Genomic DNA, 16,132 nt, shown 5'->3' on the forward strand with positions numbered 1-16,132 from the left:
TTACGCACATACTCTACAAACTACTGAGAAGTGCATGGTAAGGGCCAGTTAGCATGGTATCACATCCATATTACTAATCAAAAATCGCGTGACGGAACGTATCTGAAGCGGTGGCCAAATTTTGACTTCGAAGCGATTGAGAAATATTCTCCACGAAGTTACAAATTGATATATCAGGTAGTTCAGACCGCACTTTTCTGAGTTAAGAATGTTCTTTCTGAATATACAGATTTGCTCCAAAATATGATACCTTAAGACGTAACAGACTGGAAGTGAGCAAGCCTTCGCGTTTCAGCAACACACGCACGGTAGACTAGTGTCATTAGTAAAACAACACTAATGAGTTCATTAACAAAGTTATGAATGTGATACTTCCAAGGCAGGTTTTAATCTGTCCTAAGTATTTAAAATATTCGAATCAGTCATTATTTGATTACCTAGTTTCGATGCGTCAAAGAGTTAGACAAATACACTCCTGGAAATGGAAAAAAGAACACATTGACACCGGTGTGTCAGACCCACCATACTTGCTCCGGACACTGCGAGAGGGCTGTACAAGCAATGATCACACGCACGGCACAGCGGACACACCAGGAACCGCGGTGTTGGCCGTCGAATGGCGCTAGCTGCGCAGCATTTGTGCACCGCCGCCGTCAGTGTCAGCCAGTCTGCCGTGGCATACGGAGCTCCATCGCAGTCTTTAACACTGATAGCATGCCGTGACAGCGTGGACGTGAACCGTATGTGCAGTTGACGGACTTTGAGCGAGGGTGTATAGTGGGCATGCGGGAGGCCGGGTGGACGTACCGCCGAATTGCTCAACACGTGGGCCGTGAGGTCTCCACAGTACATCGATGTTGTCGCCAGTGGTCGGCGGAAGGTACACGTGCCCGTCGACCTGGGACCGGACCGCAGCGACGCACGGATGCACGCCAAGACCGTAGAATCCTACGCAGTGCCGTAGGGGACCGCACCGCCACTTCCCAGAAAATTAGGGACACTGTTGCTCCTGGGGTATCGGAGAGGAACATTCGCAACCGTCTCCATGAAGCTGGGCTACGGTCCCGCACAGCGTTAGGCCGTCTTCCGCTCACGCCCCAACATTGTGCAGCCCGCCTCCAGTGGTGTCGCGACAGGCGTGAATGGAGGGACGAATGGAGACGTGTCGTCTTCAGCGATGAGAGCCGCTTCTGCCTTGGTGCCAATGATGGTCGTATGCGTGTTTGGCGCCGTGCAGGTAAGCGCCACAATCAGGACTGCATTCGACCGAGGCACATAGGGCCAACACCCGGCATTATGGTGTGGGGAGCGATCTCCTACACTGTCCGTACACCTCAGGTGATCGTCGAGGGGACACTGAATACTGCACGGTACATCCAAACCATCATCGAACCCATCGTTCTACCATTCCTAGACCGGCAAGGGAACTTGCTGTTCCAACAGGACAATGCACGTCCGCATGTATCCCGTGCCACCCAACGTGCTCTAGAAGGTGTAAGTCAACTACCCTAGCCAGCAAGATCTCCGGATCTGTCCCCCATTGAGCATGTTTGGGACTGGATGAAGCGTCGTCTCACGCGGTCTGCACGTCCAGCACGAACGCTGGTCCAACTGAGGCGCCAGGTGGAAATGGCATGGCAAGCCGATCCACAGGACTACATCCAGTATCTCTACGATCGTCTCCATGGGAGAATAGCAGCCTGCATTGCTGCGAAAGGTGGATATACACTGTACTAGTGCCGACATTGCGCATGCTCTGTTGCCTGTGTCTATGTGCCTGTGGTTCTGTCAGTGTGATCATGTGATGTATCTGACCCCAGGAATGTGTCAATAAAGTTTCCTCTTCCTGGGACAATGAATTCACGGTGTTCTTATTTCAATTTCCAGGAGTGTATAAATGATTAGGAGAGTAATTCACAGAAGGAAACAAGAGTAGTGAGTGAATAATAGAGAGATTTATCCTTATATATATATATATATATATATATATATATATATATATATATATATATATATATATATATATATAAAAGTCTAGAACCACGCGATCGCTACTGTCGCAGGTTCGAATCCTGCCTCGGTAATAAAGAAGGAAAAAACTATAACGTCATACCTAATACTGAAGTATTACTGCAATAAAAGCTACAATGTAGTAAGCAGATAAACTTTTTCCCTTTAATCATTGTTTCGGGGGAGGGGGGGGGAGGGGGAGGGTCAACCATAAAAAGTGAAAAGTGTCGTAAAGTTTGCTGATAGTCACTAAGTGCTCTCATCCTCAAATACTAGATGGGTATAATCTGAGTATTTGCACGCCTTGAGTTATGCTGCCTCAAACATATACACATTTTAAACCGTAATACTTGCCTTACCGTGTTTAACCTTCAACATTACGTCCTACCTCTAAATTACAACATTTTAAATTTTTTAAATCGGTCAATAACTATAATACAAAATACTGAAAATCAAATTTTTGTTCCTCCTGGAGGCCAACAGTTGTCAGCCTACAACTTGAAACGGGTCCTATTGACCTGCTAAGCCGTTTAGTAATTTACAAGGGTTGTTAATTGTAGTAGTGGTAATTATTTATCTACAGCTCACACAAAATGGATACATGTTTCATTGTTTTACTATCCTTCAAAATATTCACCAGCATTAGAGTACTTATAGCGCGTTGTCAGCGATATGGAAATCGTAGGACATCCTTAGGAGCGCCAGTTGTGTTGATAGTTTAGGAATCAAGTTTAAGTCACAAGAGCTCAATTCTGGGTAGTATGGTGGCTGGTACAGCACTTCCTAACCTCATAGATCCAACAAATCAGTCACATCTTGCGCCATATGAGTCCAAGCATTGTTCTGGGAAATGATGAAGAGGTCCTGGAGAAATCGTCGCTGTACTTCTCACCACAGTACTAGGACTTGAACCCTTGTGACTTGGACTTGATTCCCAAGATTAAGGAAGTACTTCATAGCATTCGCTTCAGAACTGTTACACAGATTCGTGGGGCAGTAGACAGATCCATTCGAAACATCAAGACAACTGTCGCTGCTAAGAGTGACCTACGACTTCAACGCCGCTGACAATGGGTTATATACCCGATGATGGTGACTATTTTGAAGGTCAGTAAAACTTTGAATCTTGTATCGATTATGTACAAATTGTAAATAAATAACTGTCACTATTAAATTTCCACCCCTTGTAGATACGAAGATAGCCGACCAGAGCCGTTTCTAACACTAGTCAAGACTAGGTGGCTAAGGGCGAAAAGAATTGATTTAAAATAAAAAAGCGAAAAAACTGAGCAGACGACTACAACTAATGAAAAAGCGGGGAAACAAACACACCTCAAAAGCTGAGGACAAAAAATAAGAAGAAATTGAGGACATTTATTTCCTCAATAGTCAAGACTAGGTGGCTAAGGGCGAAAAAAATTGATTTAAAATCAAAAAGGGAAAAAACTGAGCGAACGACTACAACTAATGAAAAAGAGGAGAAATAAACACACCTCAAAAGCTGAGGACAAAAAATAATAAGAAATTGAGGACATTTATTTCCTCAATAGTCAAGACTAGGTGGCTAAGGGCGAAAAAAATTGATTTAAAATCAAAAAGCGAAAAAACTGAGCGAACGACTACAACTAATGAAAAAGAGGAGAAATAAACAGACTTCAAAAGCTGAGGACAAAAAATAATAAGAAATTGAGGACATTTATTTCCTCAATAGTCAAGACTAGGTGGCTAAGGGCGAAAAAAATTGATTTAAAATCAAAAAGCGAAAAAACTGAGCAAACGACTACAACTAATGAAAAAGATGAGAAATTGAGACACCTCAAAAACTGAGGACGAAAAATAATAAGAAGTTGAGGACATTTATTTCCTCACTCGGTTTAAAGGAAATGAGGACAAAGCGTGAATACTGAGAAATTTCCACGGAAAATGAGAACGTCAGATCACCTTAGTTTAATGATTAAAAATATAATAGAACATTTGCATTGTTGTGCCGTTGGATGATGGTGGTGACGGTGGTGGTGGTGGTGGGGGGGGAGGGGTATATTGGGGAGACCGTTGGTAGTAAAGAAGGGAGGGGCGCATTTTTAAATTCTCTACTAGTGCGGCAAAATGCGTAGCAACAGCCCTGATACCGACATTCTTCTCACGTGCGATGCGCGTATGGGACAGGACAGGAAGGAAAAGGCAGTGATTATAAAAATACCCTCCAGCACTCACAGTAAAATAGATTGCAGAGTATCGATGTAAAAGTCCAGTTTCTGACTTTGATAGTCGATTCAGGGGCTCGCACGCACATGTGTTTAACCTTTCTCGCACTGCCAGAAGCACCCCACACGGCTAACTACATAGTAGCGGTGCAGCCTCTAGACGGCTGCTCGGCTGGAGTACTCACGGAGCTCGTTGGGTGCCGCCGCTGCTGCGACCGCGCACGCCGCCACCAGAAGGGCTGCCGCTGCTGACGCTGTCTCCGCCGGGGTCCTCATGCTGGCTGCGGCCGCCCACGCGCGCTGCCACTATATAACGCCGCCCCTCTCTCCCCCTCCCCCTCCTAGTCCCCCCTCCAACACCTAGACTCCAGCCTCCGTCTGTCCGCGCGTCATCTCGAAGCCCGAGAGTTCTTCACACAGGCGCGAGGCCTACACGACTCGAACGCGCGGCCGCAGACTGTACACTGCCTCCTGCCATGAACGAGCCCGGTCTTTTGGCGAGAGGTGCCTCGCGTCCAGAAGACGAGCCTCCGCTGGTGTTTCTGTGCTTTCGTGGAAAATGTACACTATCAACAGGGGAGACACCTGTATTACGGAAGTCAGTGCCTGTGCTCGATGCGGTGCTGTGATGGTTGTTGCAAACGAGGCGCTAGTGTGTAGGAAGCTGTGCTGCTGGCTATTAATATTGTGAGGAATATTCCGAAAGCAAGGTCCGGTCGGGAGCGAAATGGCATCCACAGTGGCAATCCGATGACCATTTGCACAGGTGTGCTGGGTGGTGTCTTTAGTATGCCGGTCGATCGCATTACGTTGCTCTTTTCAGTTATGAGGGCACAGTGAGCTTGTAAAGATGCCTAGATAAATACCGTCTCCCGCCAAGTATGAGCGCCTGATGTCATGCAGCCCACATAACATAGCTGTCACGTGCTTCCTTCTTCATGGCAGATCTCTGCCGCGCGCTGCAGGGGCAATGAAGACACTCCTTCAGTATTTTCGATGGGATCGATGGGAAATGTTTGATCATTCACAATACAGCCCATAACTGCCCCCCCCCCCCCGCCCCCCCCCCTCCCTGAGCTTCATTTCTGATTACTTGAACCGCTGGCTATGAAGTCAACATTTTGGCACAGAGAATGAGCTGTCGATCAGCGTAGAGAATTGATGGCAAGCACAGTGGCTGCCTTCTATGACGAAGGTACTGCAAAGTTGGTACTACGGTACTACAAATGTCTAAGTTGTAGCGGCGACTATGCAGAGAAGTAGCTGGACGGTGCAACTAACTACTGCAAAAGAAGCCATTTTGATTTTCACGCCGGTCGGAGTGGCCGAGGAGTTCTAGGCGCTACAGTCTGGAACCGTGCGATCGCTATGGTCGCAGGTTCGAATCCTGCCTCGGGCATGGATGTGTGTGATGTCCTTAGGTTAGTTAGGTTTAAGTAGTTCTAAGTTCTAGGGAACTGATGACCTCAGCAGTTAAGTCCCATAGTGCTCAGAGCCATTTGAACCACTTTTTGATTTTCACAGTGATTTACATTTCGTGAACGATCGGATCTTACTTTCCGAATAGCCCTCGTATAACACAGGGAAGGATACCAAATAACGAAATTTCACTCCTTATGTGTATAAGGTATAGTTCAAATGCTCTTAGCACTATTGGACTTAACATCTGAGGTCATCAATCCCCTAGACTTAGAACTACTTAAACCTAACTAACCTAAGGACATCACACACATCCATGCCCGAGGCAGGATTCGAACCTGCGACCGTAGCGGTCGCGCAGTCCCAGACTGAAGCGCCTAGACCCGCTCGGTGACTGCGGCCAGCTGGATAAGAAGGTAGTCACAGCACCACGTACCCACGTTTCACTCCTTCTTTTGACATCTCTGTGATGGAGGTCAGAACGGCGACACCCAGCGTTGAAATCACGTGGTTTTCTTATGCGTGGGCGACGAAAACATTTTACACACGGCCTATCAGAATAGACGCCAATAGGCCTCAAGGGCATAAAGGGCGTCAATAAAACCACTCCTTTACCTGGGGCGTTGATTCCTACAGACTGTGCAGTGCTATGAGCCGCAGGAAGATATTCTAGTCAACCTTTGACACTGCTGACACCGTCGGACGTTTCTACTCTTCCTTCAATACATTGTGGGACTCCAACCCCGTTGAACGTGATCGCACCCCCTCAGAGGACAGCGTGACCGCAGTTTTTGCTCTAGAACATAGCTTGTAACAGCTAGGGACCATTCAAAACCATTCGACGAAATCTGAATGTGATGCGATGTTGCAAAAGGTACTTAGCTTCTTGAACGATTCTTTCTTTGAAATGAAATGGAACGAGTCAGTTTAGAGGATATAATTTTTAGCCCAACTCATGTATCCACTCTTGAAACTAATTTATTTTATTCAATAATTTAATTTATTTTATAGGCTACCATTTCGTTAAATAGAAATTCGTCCATGGAGTAGAAGGAACTGTCCAGGAGAAATGATCTTAGATTAGATTCGAAACTTATTTTGCTACCTATGAGACATTTTAGGTTCTTGGGGAAATGATCAAAAATTTTTGTTGCTGATAATTGAACTCCTACCTCAGCCATTGACGACTTTGATAAGGGGTATAAACGCCATTTTTCCTCCAGTGTTGTAAGTATAGGTATCGCTATTTTTCTCAAATTGTGATGGATTTCATTAGCGAATACATGTATTGTGATGGTGTAATTAAAATGTCCAACTTGAAGAGGTGCCTATACAGGGTGGTCCATTGATAGTGGCCGGGCCAAATATCTCACGAAATAAGCATCAAACGAAAAAACTACAAAAAACGAAACTCGTCTAGCTTGAAGCGGGAAACCAGACGGCGCTATGGTGGGCCTGCTAGGTGGCGCTCCCATAGGTCAAACGGATATCAACTGCGTTTTTTTAAATAGGAACCCCATTTTTATTACATATTTGTGTAGTACGTAAAGAAATATGAGTGTTTTGGTTGGACCACTTTTTTCGCTTTGTGATAGTCACAAACGTATAAGTACGTGGTATCACGTAAAATTCCGTCAGTGCGGACAGTGTTTGATGTATGGCTATTGTGATCAAAATTCCCAAGGGGCGTGTGCTGTGTGCTATGTATGCTGCTCAGTATCCTGGACGACATCATCCAAATGTCCGGACCGTTCGTCGGATAGTTACGTTATTTAAGGAAACAGGAAGTGTTCAACCACATGTGAAACGTCAACCACGAACTGCAACAAAAAAAATGGCTCTGAGCACTATGGGACTCAACTGCTGTGGTCATTAGTCCCCTAGAACTTAGAACTACTTAAACCTAACTAACCTAAGGACATCACACACATCCATGCCCGAGGCAGGATTCGAACCTGCGACCGTAGCAGTCGCACGGTTCCGGACTGCGCGCCTAGAACCGCGAGACCACCGCGGCCGGCGCCGCAACAAATTATGATGCCCAAATAGGTGTTTTAGCGGCTGTCGAGGCTAATCCGCACATCAGTAGCGGACAAATTCCGCGAGAATCGGGAATCTCGAAAACGTCGGTGTTGAGAATTCTTCATCAACATCGATTGCACCCGTATCATATTTTTGTGCACCAGGAATAGCATGGCGACGACTTTGAAAGTCGTGTACAGTTCTGCCACTGATCAAAAGAGAAATTACGGGACGTTGACAGATTTTTTGCACGCGTTCTATTTAGCGACTAAGTGTCATTCACCAACAGCGGTAACGTAAACCGGCATAATATGCGCTATTGGGCAACGGAAAATCCACGATGGCTGCGACAAGTGGAACATCAGCGACCTTCGAGGGTTAATGTATGGTGCGGCATTATGGGAGGAAGAATAATTGGCCCCCATTTTATCGATGACAGTCTAAATGGTGCAATGTATGCTGATTTCCTACGTAATGTTTCACCGAAGTTACTACAAGATGTTTCACTGCATGATAGAATGGCGATGTACTTCCAACATGATGGATGTCCGGCACATAGCTCGCGTGCGGTTGAAGCGGTATTGAACAGCATATTTCATGACAGGTGGATTGGTAGTCAAAGCACCATACCATGGCCCGCACGTTCACCGAATCTGACGTCCCCGGATCCCCTTCTGTGAGGAAAGTTGAAGGATATTTGCTATCGTGATCCACCGACAACGTCTGACAATATACGTCAGCGCATTGTCAATTCATGAGCGAACATAACGGAAGGCGAACTACTCGCTGTTGAGAGGAATGTCGTTACACGTATTGCCAAATGCATTGAGGTTGACGGTCATCGTTTTGAGCATTTATTGCATTAATGTGGTATTTACAGGTATTCTCGCTGTAACAGCATGCGTTCTCAGAAATGATAGGTTTACAAACGTAAATGTATCACATTGGAACAACCGAAATAAAATGTTCAAACGTACCTAGGTTCTGTACTTTAATTTAAAAAACCTACCTGTTACCAACAGTTCGTCTAAAATTGTGAGCCATATGTTTGTGACTATTACAGAGCCATCTAACACAAAGCGAAAAGAGCGGTCCAACTAAAACATTCAAATACTACACGCATATGTAATAAAAATGAGGGTTCCTATTTTAAAAAAAAAACGCAGTTGATATACGTTTGACCTATGGCAGCGCCATCTAGCGGGCCAACCATAGAGCCATCTGGTTTCCCCCTCCAAGTTAGACGAGTTTCGTTCTTTGCAGTTTTTTCGTTTGACGCTTATTTCGTGAGATATTTGGCCCGGTCACGATCAATGGACCACCCTGTATACATCAGGACCGCGGGTGAACGCCACATATTATTCCGACTGTTGGCCTTTGTACAATCATTACTGTCTTTCTAAGTGGTTAATTACTCGAGAAAATGATTCCATTACACATTATTCAGTGGAAATATACACAATACGTCAGGCAGTTAGTTCGTTTGTTTATAATGCTAGCAATTACATGAACAGCGAAAGCAGGTGAACTTAATTGTTTGAAAAGCTTAATAATATGCTTCTTCTAGTTCAAGTACATCCGACAATTTATAGCATTCTACCCTATTTACTGAATCTGGTTCATGTGCTACCTCAAGTTTTGTATGACCTTGTTTATCGTAGTATAGTATGTTTTCTCAAAATTTAGGTAGAATTAATCATCAGAGAACCACTAAGTAATTCTTTGAAAAACATTATTGACAATCTCTTCCGCTGCTTTCACTCTAACTATATTTATAACATTAATATCGCCTGCGAAAAGTACCAATTCTGCTTGTTGAATGTTAAGTGTAACGGCATTCACAAATAATCATATTCCAATTCAGATGTGAGAAACGCAGCGCTGGGGTGGCTACGGTAGTGTGTTCAAGATCAGTTTCTTCAAAGGTCTGGGACAGCAAGATCTCATTCCTTGTATCTGAGCGTAACGTTACGAAAATGGGGATTTATAAGTGATCACGAGTGCGGAGTTGTTTTTAAAGCGTTTTTATTGTTTTTATGTCGGTGTGCGATTGATGGAAATTTAAAAGTTGAACTGACGCTCAGGACTCAGTCTTTGGAATTTGTTTCTGGGATCAGAAAGGATTTATCCTATGGAATAGATGGGGCTAAGTTTGTCATGTGCGCAAAACTTTTGGGTTTGCTGCTGAACTGATATATGAATTTTCGGGATTTTGAGCCCGGTATGAATGTGTTTGGTAAGTAACGGAGTGCATCTATTGTTATTCGTAGGAATTTGATCTGCATATTTTGTACTTCCCCCATCTCAGTATTGCCTTCTACCAAAGGATACTTCCCACCGCACCCCTTTAGATTTAGTGGTAAGTTGGGCCATTGGATAACCAGTCAAAAACTGAACCCAGATCAAATATGAAAACAGGAGGAATGTGTACTGAACTGCGGAAAAAAGAGGGAAAATAGAAACAGTAAACGGCCCAGATTTAATGTCTGCAGCATCGAGCGAGATTAGCGTGAGTCGTGCCGTCGTCATGTGGTCTTGGTGTCCTTCTGCAATGGAGAAGACCCAGGTTGGAATCTCTCTCCTGAACAAAACTTTTTTTTCCACAAAATTACGAACTATCCACCCGGTCGTTGACGTGCCTGTTCGCTGTATTGAAATTTTTGTATGTGCCGTGGTGTAAAGTCCGTTTGCAACAGCGACGTGTAACGAAGGGACCTCCAGACATGCGTACCTCCCATTTGTTCTGCAGAGTTACCACATGTTAAGACTCTTGAATTCCTTCCTTGTAATAAAGTTCACGCCTGTTTATTTGTTGTTTCCATTTCCGTGAGAAGTCTGTGTGATACCTTTCTTGCTCTCATTATTCATGACAGAATATGAGTCATGTGGTAAGAATGTACGCTGAAGCATGCGTATTCAAATGGAGTGGTATGTAATCAGGTAGAATAAGGTGCTGCGGTCGGCAACGCCTGTATAAGACAAGTGTATGGCGCAGTTGTTAGATCGGTTACTGGTTACGGGTTATCAAGAATCAAGTGAGTTTGAACGTGGTGTTATAGTCGGCGCACGAGCGATGGAACACAGCATCTCCGAAGTAGCGATGAAGTGGGGATTTTCCCGTACAACCATTTTACGAGTGTGTCGTGAATATGAGGAATCCGATGAAACATCAAAACTCCGACGTCACTGTGGCCAGAAAAAAATCCTGCAAGAACGGGACCAACGACGATTGAAGAGAATCGTTCAATGTGACAAAAGTGCTACCCTACCGCATAGTGCTACAGATTTCAATGCTGGACCATCAAGAACTGCCACCGTGCGAAACATTCAACGAAACATCATCGATATGGGCTTTCGGTGTCGAAGGCTCACTCGTGTACCCTTGATGACTGCACGACACAAAGCTTTACGCCTCGCCTGGACCCGCCAACACCGTCACTAGACTGTTAATGACTAGAAACATGTTTTCTAGTCATATGAATCTCGTTTCAGATTGTATCGAGTGGATGGACGTGTATGGGTACGGAGACATCCTCATGAATCCATGGACCCTGCAAGTCAACGGGGCACTGTTCTAGCTGGTGGAGGCAGCGTAATGGTGTGGGGCGTGTGCAGTTGGAGTGATATGGGACCCGTGATACGTCTAGATACGACTCTGACAGGTGACACGTTCGTAAGCATCCTGTCTGATCACCTGCATTCATTCACGCCCATTGTGCATTACAATTGACTTGGGCAATCCCAGCAGGACTCCCTAAACGCCCAGAACTGCTACACAATAGCGCCAGGAATACTTTTCTGTGTTTCAACACATCTGCTGGGCTGGCCACCAAACTCCCCAGAGAAGAACATTATTGAGCATATCTGGGATGCCTTGTAAAGTGCTGTTCAGAAGAGATCTCCACCCCCTCGTACTCTTATGGATTTATGGACATCCCTGCAGGATTCATGGTGTCAATTTCCTCCAGCACTACTTCAGACATTAGTCGAGTCCACATTACGTCATGTTCCGGCACGTATGCATGCTCGCGGGGGCCATACACAGTATTAGGGAGGCGTACCAGTTTCTTTGGCCTTTAAGCGTATTACCGTCACAAGTAAATGTGATGACTAGTGACAGCAGGCGAGATACCGCAAAGACTTCTCACAGATATGAAAACAACAAATAAACAAGTATAAACTACGTTTTAACGAAAGCATTCACGAGTGAAAACTTCCCAAACGGAACAAAAGAGGCATAATATCTGGTACCTCTGTAGAATAAATGGGAGGTACGTACCTCTGGAGGTCCCGTCGTTACACGTGCTGATGCAAACGGACATAACACTACGACACATTCGCAAATTTGAACACAGCGAACAGACACGTCAATGACCGGACGGATAGCTTGTAATTTTGTGAAATAACTGAAAATGTTCACGAGGGAGATTCGAACCCGGATCTGTTCCATCGCAGCTTAAAACCTTGACCACGACACGACTCACATTACTATCCCTCGATATTGCACATATATAAGTTCGCCCGTTCACTCTCTCTGTATTTCTTCTTTTTTCCACAGTTCAGTACACCTTCTTCCCGTTTTAATACTTGATCTGTGTTCAGTTTTTGACGGGATATCCAATGGGAAACCTTACTACTAAATCTGAGGTGAGTGCGAAGGGGAGTTTTCTTTCTAAGTATCATATTTCAGAGCCATAAGCCTTCATAGCGGGAAGAAAACATTTGTAATTTAGTCCTGATGGTGAATGAATTACCTTCGATCAGCGGATGCAGCTGATAGAAGATGTGATTTCCTTTGTTGAATATGTAGTCGAAATGATTTTTAAATGCTAACTTGCAATAGATGATTACGCCTAGTTATTTTATCTGCGTAACTTGTACTTTCTCCAATGTGGTATTAGCTTCGAAGGACTATTCTTCAGAGCCACAAGTGTCCATAGCGAGAAAAAAAGATTTGTCGATAGTGGTCTTTCACGGCACGATTATTCCATTTGTAATAACTGAATTATCCTGAAGTGTCTGTTTGTAAATATGATGGTTTAAGTTTTAGTGATTTCATTGGTAACTTTCCAAACAAGCACAGTTCCGAATTTCTTCAAGGCTATTTTGTAATTTGCGGGCCTTGAATTTGAGATTTGACCTGCTCCTATAGCAGTGTCGTCTACAACGAGAGTTGCTCTCCATGTCGCGAGGGGATGTCGTTTCTATCAAGAGAATCTAGGGTGGTGTTCAAAACGGAAGTCCGCTACCGAAGCTGAGCGATGGTGCTGCATCAGCTCGCAAGCGCAGGGTGGTGTTCGGCTCGACGCGTCACTGCGGGCGCCGACGCCGACATTCCCAGCGACGACCTCGCCCCCGATGAAGCGTCGAGCCGAGCATCATGCTGCGTTCACAAACTGACGCAGCAAGCCAGATGCAAACAAAGACGGAACAACCCCAAAACGTGCCGGCATCATAACTCAGCGTATTCTGTCAAGGGATTGGGCACCATCTATGATTTCTTTTAAAAAATGAACTGAGTTAAGTGTTCATCGAAGGACTTTGAGGAATTTCATGTGACATCCGCACAGAACTGCAGAAGAAAAACGACGAAGAAATAGGAAGGAAAAAAATATGATCACGCTGCTGACTGCCATGCAGAGGGTCGGGTTCACTTATCACTACTGCCAGGGATTTTTTCTTTGTGGGAGGACTGGATCGGAGTCCACACAGCCTCGTCATGCCAACTGAGGAGCTACGTCAATGAGAAGTAGTCGTTCCAAGGTCTGCGAACCGGACAACGGTCGGGAGAGCGCTGTGCTGTCTTTATGTCCCTCCCTCCATGCTGCATTCAGATGATGCCATTGGCTGATGATGACACGAGTATTGCGGAGTGTTGATGTAGATACAGATTTCCGGTGGTTCCGACTGGCTCTTCTGTGACCAGAACAGCGGAGCTTTCCTTCCGTAATTGAGTCCTGAGGTACTCCGGTTGGTTTCGGCCTCAGCTGGCTGTTGGAGTTCATCTACACCTACTCCTACATTTATACTCCGCAAACCACCCAACGGTGTGTGGCGGAGGGCACTTTATGCGAGAAATTTTTTCTAGGAATTTCTTTTCAAAGCTATCTTCCCCAGATTGTGGAATTTGCACAACTTTATCAACTCACAACTGTAGCATTAGTAGGCTTTCTTTGATGACTCAAGGATTTACGCAAATTAAAAAGTTTCTTGATGACAACACGAGTATTTTGCCGGATTTAGTTCTTGAGTATAAAATGGGATGGGCTGTTTTTTAAACAATGTTCAGAGAGTATGCAAGCCCTATTCTTCTGAAAACTGAAAGGAATTGTTTTCTTTGCCGGTGTTTGTCCTGAGTATGCTCACTATGGAGTGTTCGACAGCTCTCTGGATGCCCATGTAGTTTTCAGTATTGAATGCCACAGCAGGAGGACTGTCTGGTCGTCCTACATAATCTTCTTCTGTTGCCTGGCCATACTGATGAAAGATTGCCATTATTTTACTCAACTACCTATGTTTTGCGCCATCACAACATAGTTCGGCTGATGCTGTAATTTAGGTAATAAAACCTATTTTCAGAGACTTAGGAGCACCTGAATTGTTAAAAAAGTGTGTACACGGAAAAAGTCAAAACCCTATTGAAAGTGTAAATAGTGTTACACGGTTAAGAAACCTTAAGACTGTGTTTGTTGGTATAGAAAGACTTCACTCTGATACTTTGATGTGTATGATGCTGTTGACACTATTAATGATGGCAACGTTGTAAGGTGCAAAGTATTTAGAAATGTGGGAATGAAGGCAGGTTTCACATGCTATGAACGATGTTTGCTTTAGACAAGGAACGTTTTCGGGCTGCTGGAAGGGCTGTAAATAGCCTAGTAATACAAGCCAGAGTAAACAGGAGAAGAATAAAGAGGAAGCAGGAGGAGGAGTTTGCGGAAGATGAAGATAATCGGTCCTATAGGCCTGAAATACACTAAAAAGGTAGTATAAACTTTGTCGCTCGATACCCAAAAGTTTTATTTTTTTATACAATTACATGTTTCTCAGGGTCTACCAAACCAATTTGCTTAAAATTTTCAGGAAATGTCACACAATCCGTTCTGCGTAACGTAACATACCATTTAAAAATACCGGTGTATTATTGAATTTATAAACAAAAACGACACAAAAAGTAGTGAATTTTCATTACAATAGAAAAAATTAATCTCTAACAACTGAACTCAAGTTTTTAAAAATCGCTTTGAAAACTTGTAGACAATACTCCGATAAATAACCTGTAAAAATTTCAACTTCGTAGTTCAAATACTTTCTGAGAGGCAGGATTCAAACCTGTGACCGTAGCAGCAGCGCGGTTCCGGACTGAAGCGCCTAGAACCGCCCGGCCACAACGGCCGGCACGGCTCCTCAGATTGTCTCTTAAATCGTTTATATAGATAGGGAACAGCTGTTGGCCTACAACACTACCTTGGGGAACGCCAGAAATAATTTGTATTGAGATGCTTCCATAGTGATTCTTTTACTTTGTAGTAGGATATACGATCGAATTAAACTTTTTAGAACAGAATGAAACTTTGAATACTAGTTCGTCCATGATATGGTGGAGTACTGTGGAGTTTGAAAGAGTACTATCCAAGGTGGTCAACAAGAATTGTCGACATACAAATAACAAATCTGAAGTACAAAAACTGGCTATACAAAAACGTAGCAAAAGTTATGTCCATCAATATGATACGTCCCATTCATTCTCTTTATAAGTTTACGTCCGAGAACTGAAGGAGTTAACGAAGTGATAACTGAGGTTTGTGAGAGAGTGTGACGTCATTTCAGAGTCGTTGCACTCCCTCTGGCTTGGATGTATGCACTGATTCGGTTCGGAAGAGTGCCAACTGTTGTAACATGTGATTGATATACTGTATATTGGTGCTGCGACGAAGTTGACGTCCGAGCTGGTCTACTCATGACCTGTCAGACACAACTCTGGGGATCTTTCTGGCCACGAGAGTACCTTAACATCACACTGACGGTTCATAAACAAAAAGGCAATATTTTGACGAGGATTGTCCTCTTGTAAAATGGCACCACGATACTGTCGCATGAGGGGTAACACACGAGGACGCAGGAAGTCTGCGACGTACCGTTGTGCTGCTAGAGTTTCCTCGATCACTAACAGCCGTAATCTGAATTCTTATTCAATGTATTAAGACACAATGAAGCCAGGAGTAAGGCTGTTGCGCCTCTTCAAAACATTGGAAGAATCGAATCTCTCCCTAGGTTGCCGCCATACTAGCCGACGAGTGTCATCTACATCTACATCTACAGAGATACTCCACAAGCCACCGTATGCCGCGTGGCGAAGGGTACACTGAAAAGTCATTTCCTTTCCTGTTCCACTTGCAGTCTATATGCCTCCGCATAAGCCCTGATTTCTCGTATGCTATATTCGTGGTCCTTAGGGGCAATATTTGTTCGCGCCA

At 44.4% G+C, this 16,132-nt stretch overlaps 1 protein-coding gene across 1 annotated transcript in view; it reads right to left on the reverse strand.

The window, feature by feature from the left end:
- The window catches only part of LOC126284023 (protein takeout-like), a 76,003-nt gene extending 71,321 nt beyond the window's left edge, over positions 1 to 4,682 (reverse strand). The window contains exon 1 of the mRNA XM_049982573.1: positions 4,400 to 4,682. Coding sequence (XP_049838530.1) covers positions 4,400 to 4,490 — 91 coding nt within the window. The 5' untranslated portion in view covers positions 4,491 to 4,682. The remainder of the gene's footprint in view (positions 1 to 4,399) is intronic.
- Between the last annotated feature and the right edge of the window lie 11,450 nt (positions 4,683 to 16,132).

The sequence above is a fragment of the Schistocerca gregaria genome, chromosome 8 (assembly GCF_023897955.1).
Source record: "Schistocerca gregaria isolate iqSchGreg1 chromosome 8, iqSchGreg1.2, whole genome shotgun sequence".
NCBI classification, from domain to species: Eukaryota; Metazoa; Arthropoda; class Insecta; order Orthoptera; family Acrididae; genus Schistocerca; species Schistocerca gregaria.